Source organism: Triplophysa rosa, linkage group LG1 (assembly GCF_024868665.1).
Source record: "Triplophysa rosa linkage group LG1, Trosa_1v2, whole genome shotgun sequence".
Classification (NCBI taxonomy): domain Eukaryota; kingdom Metazoa; phylum Chordata; class Actinopteri; order Cypriniformes; family Nemacheilidae; genus Triplophysa; species Triplophysa rosa.
This window is the reverse complement of record NC_079890.1, coordinates 39,996,905-40,005,544: the sequence shown is the minus strand read 5'-3', so window position 1 is coordinate 40,005,544 and position 8,640 is coordinate 39,996,905. Positions and strand designations below refer to the sequence as shown.

Here is an 8,640-nt window from a genome sequence, read left to right as displayed (position 1 = left end):
AGCGCCGATGACCTGTCCGCTCTGATGGGGGTGCTGCTGGGCGTGCCTCAGTATGACATCACAGAGATGTACAGCGCACTGACCAGCAGAGGGCGACCAACAGAGGGTAACATTCCTTCAGTTCATTATCGCAATATATGGGTGTTTGAAAAGAGATTTTCAGCATTGCATTCTAAGTGTAAATGTATCTCCCAAAGCTTCTCTTCAACACATACTGATGACGCATCCGGTTTATCGTACACTCCTGACAGACTATCTGCGCTTCAACGGACTCACGACAGCCGACGGAAACCACAACGGTATTGTGAACGGAAAGAACAAGGGCTTTTATAACGGCCATAAGACTACCAATCATCTCCTGAAGTGAGATGTTATGAAGTCTTTCGTGAATGTTTGCACATGTTGTTAGTATTGGTTCAGTCATGTATTTTCACATGACGAGAACACGCATCCATGCAGGACATACGAGTCTGTATGTCATTTATTATTTGACTGGTATTCCTGTTGAAGATATTGTGAACGTATCACTACTGTATGTGCCTTGAAGCATAAATCTGTATTTTTTTAAATGGCGTTTGAAGGATTTGTATGTACAGTATATTTAATTGTTTTATTTTAAGCTATGTTCACTAGAAAACCAAGAAACTTTGTACCACCAAAGAAATCAAGCGACATATTACATTTTATACTTGAAATATTAAAATTTCTAAATAATAATCTGATGTTTCCTTTGGTCCTTTCTTATTTTATATAATTTATTCAAATGATACAAATGTGTATCAAATGTAAGTATTGGCCAATAAATAATAAATAACCATATTTTTATATGTAATACTTGAACCCCCTTTTGCAGGTGAGTCTCATCTGTGATTTCAACCTTTAAATGAGTGTAACTCTGGAATGCTTTGGTCTAGCCGCCGTGGTCTACGTCTTGTTTTAAAGAAGACATTTTATAGTTTATTTTAGAAGTGTCAGCAGTGGACAAATATCATAACAAAGTTGTAATGGTTTGTCTATTAAAAAAAATGTTTTATTTACCAAAAATCTTTTTAAAAAATTGCCAGAATATTCAAGCCACACTTCTAACCAAGTTGTTTCAAATTTCAAGATGATATAATACAAAATAATGTTTCTTTGATACTTTTAACCGCTATACCACCAATGGCCAGTAGGTGTCTTGTTTACACTCCATTGGTTTTCTGCATACTCCTTTACAAATGAATAAATGACTGCCACTACAGCAGCGTTTTGTGTGTGTGTTCATACGTGAGCTTTCCAATGACATAGGTTGTTGGGTTTTTTTAGATTTACAATAATACATTTGTTATAAATATAACGCTACGAAATAGGTCCGCCTGTATGCATGTCAGTGAAGATTAATAAAATTACTATTACTGCATCATTTCTGTCGCAAAAATTGATCTTATACTTCAAATAATATAATACTTTGGTAACACTTTACATTAAGGTACCCTTTATAAAGCATTTATAAATGTGTTCATTAATGATGAATAAGTCGTTTACAAATGCATTATAAAGCAGTTATAACTGCATGAATAAAAAAAAGAGCGATTCTAATGAAATACCTGACAAAAACATGTTATAAATGCTTAATAAATGTATTTATTCATTATTTATTTGACTCGAAATCAGATTCATTATTATCTTGATGTTGTTTGCAATATAGGCCGTCAGACTGGACACTGTAGGGTGTTTAGGTGGTTTTCTTATACCTGCTCACTATTTGTCAGGTATTTCATTAGAATCCACCTTTTTGTTCATGCCGTTATAACTGCTTTATAATGCATTTGTAAATGACTTATTCATCATTAATGAACACATTTATAAGTGCTTCATAAAGGGTACTTTAATGTTAAGTGTTACCAATACATCAAAATAATAAACGTGCTTCAAATATAAGTATTGACTTTGAATATCTTAAAATGAAAGAGCATTATACTTGTCACATCATTTATTGCTTCATGGGAAGATTTCTGATGTTTTTATCTGATGTCGCGTGTGACCTGCTGCTGGTGCCTCCTCACAGTCTGGTGTAGTTTTGTGCGGTTAGTGAAGCTCTTCGCTCTGTGAGCTGTGAGAACATCTGAATCCATCATGTTCACTCGAGGTGTTTGTCTCATGCGCCTGTTCGGCTCAGGCTTTCTTTTCACTCCTTTCAAGATTTTCTCTCCGTCAGGTATGTTGCCGGTCACCTGGCGCACGTTCTGTAAGGTGTGAAACAACAGTTTGAGTAAACTATTCCTTTCGTCAACCACGTGTTCTCAGAGAAATGATTCAGGCAACGAATGTTATATTCTGATAAAGACATGACAGAATATGCACAGACCTCTCTCTCACGCGCTGTGTTTTGGCGTTTGGAGAACAGAGAGCTCATGTTCGTCGTCTCTATCTCTCGTCCAACCTGAACGAGCACACAGATCTTTAGAAATACAGCAAGCGTAAAAACGGACTGTGATTATAGAGCGTTTCATTGGACGCGTGTGCGTCTGAGCCCCAGTTAACTTCCGGTTTGTGTTCGGCTAGTGTCTGATAATATAACTATTTATATTTTATTTCATTTATGTTCATGCTCATTTGTATTATTACTTTACTTTATAATCCTTGTTTTAAATAAACGATTCGTAGAATTTTGTTGTATATTGATTTTATTAAATGAACGGGTCCTGTAGTTCGGTCGCATTTAAAGAATCCGTACGGTACACTGACATCTAGCGGTTGAGTTTGGTATCGCAGTCTAAAGTCAAAATATTGGCGAGACAAGTTTAGACGAGTGACGCTTCTTCTCAGTTTCTTTTGCTTGTTATCAGAAATAATCTACAGGTGCTCTATTCACTGCAAAAAATGACTTTCTTACTTAGTCTTTTTTTCTTGTTTTCCACTTCCAAAAATAATCTTGAATTAAGGTTGACCTTTTTCTTAATCTATCAAATCAAGATTATTTTTCTTACCCCATTGGCAGATTTTTTGCTTGTTTTAAGCACAAATTCACTGAAATTTCATATGTTTTTACTAAAAACAAGATTTATTTTCTTAGGTCAGTTTGCTCATCAAGAAAATGCTTCTTGATTCAAGAATGTTTAGACATTTTTACCGGAAAAAAAGACTTGGTAAGAAAGTCATTTTTTGCAGTGTTGTTTGTGAATGTGTACCGGAAGTTCAGTTGGGGTCACAAAAGTGCGCACGCGCAGTAACGTTTCTTTATGTTATTAAGATGAAACCGTCTATAAAACCGTTATTAGATGATGAAAATCCATTCAAACATTGGCTGCGATCTTTATCTTTACATGTGTTCTCAAACTCACATTTCCTTCGGATCTAACCTCACAGCTCAATTTAGCAGCATGGAGTAAATCTTCAAGCTAATTATTATGTACAGTGGCATTAATTCATCTTTCCTTTTCTTATTAGTTGTTTGTAATCGCGTGTTTTTGTTGTGTTCACTTCCGTTTCCTTTATATCCGGTGTGTTCATGTGTTTGGGCAGGTGGAAGGGGGTGAGCGACAGGATGGCCAACTTTCTGTTGACCGTACAGCCACGTAGAGCCAAACGGTTTGTTTTGTCTGTTTGAAAATAAATTTGCTATGACGTGTAGAGAAGTGTCTAAGGCCAAGTTGTACTGGAAGCCGATACAGTTCAGTTTCTCTGGCCGAAGAGGTAGCGCACACGTTCTTCAGTGTTCACCTCATTGACCCGTCACTGACCTCTGACCTGTCCTTGACCTCCAGAGCGTCCGTGACCTCTGGGTTCTCCCACAGCCCTAAATGCTGCCCTCTGGGTTTGTTTGTCTGGAAGCGGTGCTGAATGAACCTCCTCTCCTCTTCTTCCAACTTGATAAACCTGAAATCACAAAGCACACGAGTGACAGCGCTCACGTGAGAGGACACGTACCGTTTATGACAACAGGTTTATGAGATTTCCGTCTTCTCACATCTTAGCAGACGTGAAATATTTTTCTCGTTCAGACACTGATGTTTTATCCCACTTGTGAACGGCCATATTCACAGCAGCATCAAACCGAGAGCCTGAATGAAGAACTGTGAGAGAGTCGATCTCATGCCTGCAGAGGAGCGAGACGACAAACACACACTTGACACCGCTGTATCACAACATATCACACACAAATGCCATTTTTACTATTACTGCATGTCATAGAACACCCTTTTTGTTTCCATAAAGAACATCTGAAGAACTCTTTGTGGTGAAACAAGGTTCTTCAGATTATAAAAAGGTAAGAAATTGAAGGTTCTTTAAAGAGCCTTTGTCTGAATGCTTCTTTCGTGAAACCAAATATGCTTCGTCGATGACATATCGCTGCGAAGAACCTTTTAAGCACCTTTCTTTTTAAGAGTGTATTTATTCTTTTCACGTCTGAATGCTGGTCTACGCGGTTAAAACCCTGTAAAACCATCAGTCCAGACCAGACTGGCCAACAGAAATCTGTATATGATGTATGTGATATATGATGGCTCATGCTGGGTTCACACTCGCGGGAAAAGTTCGTTATGCGAGCTGACAAATATTTTCATCTTGTGCGGCAATCGCGCCACCCGATTCGCGTCATTCGCATCTCCTGCTGCGAATTCACGCGTCTTTGCATTGACTTTTTGTGTAATTTACTCGCACAAAACGCTTCCTTCGCGTTTAGTGTGAACCCCCATAAGTTTTTAGGCTCAATCAAATTGGTCGTTTCAACTTACTTTAAAAAATAGAAGATAGCAAATTGAAATTAGTTTGACTGTACATAAACAACATAAGACCGTGCTAGAAAATACTCGATTTCTGAATGCTGTTTTATGACATTAAAGGGACAAAATTCTGTCATCATTTACTCACGTAATGCTTGTAACCAGACAGATTTTGCCCCCCACTGACTCCCATAGTAGGAAAACACACGTGATCATTTTCTTCTGTTGAACACAAAAGAAGATATTTTGAAGAATGTAGGACAGCAAACAGTCTGGGGCACTTTTGACGACCATTGTATGTTCTTCCTACTATGGGAGTCAGTGGGGGCAAAATCTGTCTGGTTACAAGCATTCTTCCAAATATCTTTCTCTGTGTTCATCAGACCAAAGACATTTAGACACATTTGAAAGGACTCGAAGGCGAGTAAACGATGAGAGAAAAAGTCGGGGTTCTGTTCGTGTACTCACATAAAGAAACACGTGAGAGCTTGGACATGAGGACTCCTGGAGTAAAACTCTTTGGCTGTTTCACAGAATCTCTGCCACACGCTGAAGTTCTCATGAAGTGATGCTGATGATGTCATCATGTGTGCGCGCCAGGACTGATCTGTGTCGAGGGATTCTGAAGGACGCTGAGCGTTCGTCGGTTGGTTTGAGTTCAGAACACACAGATGAGGTGGAAACACACGTGAGGGAGTGAAGGGGTACGGCGGGGTGGCTTGATGCATTGGACAGCTGTGATTGGCTTCTAGAGGAGTGTAGTTGATGCTTAGTTGAGATGATGTGTGGTTTGGTTGAGGTACACAGATGAAGTGAGGGGTGTTGGCGCGGGTCACATCGAGCACCAGAGCGGGGCAGTGTGGGGTCAGATGATACGTGACGTACGGCTGATGAGGGGAAGGAAAGATCTCAGACGGGTCTTTTGGAAGATATGGCTGGGGATCTCTGATGGATGGAGACGTTGGAATAGATTGAGCGTGTCCGTGCTTCGCCTCCTGATGTCCTGAGTAAAAGTTGGACGTGTCGACAGGTTTGATGTCACGAGTCTGATCAGAAAGCTGAAAGAACTCAGGAAAACACCCAGCAATAAGATCACTGAGCGTCTCTTCACATGTTGCTGATGGAGCTTCAGACTGATGGAGAGGAACGTCAGTGCAAACCTCCGGAGCGTTTGCTAGAGATGCAGCCGTCTGATTGGAGCGCCACATGACGTCCTCTTCAGTACTGTCAGGAGATCTCAAACGTGAGAGAGATGGAAAAGACATCTCTGACGCCAGGTCTTCACAGGACTGCTCCAGTAAAGACGATGGACATAAACCCTCTTCAGACGTCTGACAGATCTCCAGTGACGGAACGTTTGCCATCTCGACAGAAGGTTCTACACATTTAGAAAAACACGATGACGTTAGGACACCTGAAAAGAAATTCAAGTCCATTGCGGTTACATTGTCTCCTCAAGTGCAAAAATGATGGGTTTCAACTCATGGTTGGATAAAACATTTTAGATTATATTTAAGTACATATTGGACCCAACACTGTTGCACAGAAGATTCTCTGTAGTGACAACAAGAAATATTGTTTTCTCTAAAAACACTTTGACGTAAAGACTGATGTGCAAAGAAACAATTAAATAAAATGTAACTGAATAGCCAAACATTTTCTTTACTATTAAAAAACTTTATAATAGCACCAGCACACAACTTGATTGCAGTATAAAGTGAATTACAGCATGGCCCTTTTCATCGCCTGAGCCCCAGTTCTTCCGGTTTGTGTTTGGCTAGTGTCTAATAATGTAACTATTTATATTTTATTTCATTTATATTCATATTATTTTACGTTATGATCCTGTTATTAAATACATTTTGTTGTATGTTCATTTTATTACATAAACAATTTGTTGACTGAGCCCTGTAGTTCGGTCGCATTTAAAGAAAGTGTGTGCTACACTGACATCTAGCGGTGGCGTTTGGTATCGCAGTCTAAAGTCATAATATTGGAGAGAAAAGTTTAGCCAAGTAACGCTTCTTCTGGGTTTCTTTTGCTTGTTATCGGAAATAATCTAAAGGGCACTGGTTGCGTCCGAAATCGCCTACTTCCATACTATATAGTAGGCGAGAATGAGTATGAGTCACGAGTATGTCCGAAACCTCAGTGTGCAAAAACAGTAGGCGAGAAATACCCGGATGGTCTACTGCTTCCGCCGAGATTGGTGAGTGTGGATCGGATGGACACTTCTATCCCATGATGCCACAGAAGCTGGTCAACGGTCACATTTCAAAAGTAAACCAAATAAATATAGCGGAAAACTTTAAGGCGGACGTCCGTTTTAATGTAAGTGCCAATAAATGAATTTCTGGTGACTAAATTATGTTTGATCAACTCTCACGTGTAGGTCGTTGTTAATACGTCATAGGTCACAGAGCATACGGGTCACATGACAATAAAACATGGCGGACGCAGTGTGTCCGAAATGTATTCATACTACTCCCACTCATACTATATAGAATGTACTGTTTTAACGGCCGATAGGGAGCTACTTATTCACATTCAGTACATACGTCAAAAGTGCGCATGCGCATTAACGTTTGTTTATGTTGTTAAGATGAATTAAACCGTCTATAAAGTTGTATTTAATTTAACAGCATTTCAGTGGTGCGGCATTGTGCAAACTAAAGTATTACGAAGAGCAAGAAATAAATTGAAGATATTAAAAAATACCACTCGACTGATGCAGCGTTTCGAGCCGTTTACATAAAATCAACCGCGCGACATTATAGTAAATGATTATACACAAAATAAAATGAATATGACGAATATGATAAATAGCTTCTCTTTAAAACAGTTCCTTTCATTGTAAACGGTTTTGGATTCGACTCAAATAATTTGATGTGACATTGTTTGTTTTATATATACAGCATTGGGCAATCTAGTAAATCGTGCAGAAATGATGTAAAATAATAAAACATGAAGGTTAAACAAACCTTTTTCAACGCGGACAGATCCAACACAAAACATGCGGATTTAAAACTGAACAAGTTCAAAAACAAACAAACAGCACAGAGCCCTCGTGACAACACAAAAGAAATACTACTATTCAATACTTATTAATGGTAGACATTATGTATAACTTATTTAATTACGCACACGTGTTTTTACATCGATCATGTTGTTTTTTTTACCGTACGGTAGGTGGCAGTCGTTCTTAACGCTTGAGTGTTGAAAGGTTAAAAAAATCTATTTCCCACAATCCTCTGCGTTTTAGCCACACATCCGGTCAGCAGTGTGTTGTGTTCGGCTGTACACGTGTGATTGTAAGTTGCTGTGGTATTTATAAGTTTGTTGTTGGTTTGGATCAGTAGTTTACGCTATTACTTACATTGTAATCTCGTGTGTGACAGCGAGAGCGACGCGATGTTTCTGCAGTTTTATCTGAATGAGAGCGGCGACAGAGTTTATACTCTGAAGGTGAGTCCGGGTAGACTTCTAATTTATCTACTGTAAACAACGCTGTGTACGGTTATCGCGCACATTCATACCGTACAGGTACACTGGCGCCGTGATAATCTCATGCAATACTAGAGTATTGACTACATTCACGTGGCGTGGTATTTATATGGTACTTCAGAGATTACCGTGGTATAGCGTTCGGCGCATGGAATACCGTGATGTGCAACATTTTGAATCGTGTTTCTCTTCTGTCCGTGCAGAAAGTGGACCCGTCCGGTCAGCCCACGAGTTCGGCACACCCGGCCCGTTTCTCTCCCGACGACAAGTTCTCCAGACATCGCGTGACCATCAAGAAACGCTTCGGGCTGCTGTTGACACAACAACCACGACCTGTGCTCTAAACACAACAATGGGCCTTTATTACCCATTAACATTCTGTGTCTTTCATGCCTATTGTTTAAAGTGTGCCATCATTTGTAGATAGTCA

General features: G+C 39.5%; 1 protein-coding gene across 1 annotated transcript; it reads right to left on the bottom strand.

Annotated features, from left to right (window-relative positions):
- Positions 1 to 3,539: 3,539 nt before the first annotated feature.
- LOC130551391 (uncharacterized) lies at positions 3,540 to 6,070 on the bottom strand. Its single transcript, XM_057328965.1, has 2 exons — positions 5,175 to 6,070; positions 3,540 to 3,858 (listed from the first exon to the last, which is right to left on the bottom strand). Exons 1-2 carry the CDS (start codon positions 6,068 to 6,070, stop codon positions 3,699 to 3,701), a joined length of 1,056 nt encoding a protein of 351 aa, XP_057184948.1. The 3' UTR covers positions 3,540 to 3,698.
- Between the last annotated feature and the right edge of the window lie 2,570 nt (positions 6,071 to 8,640).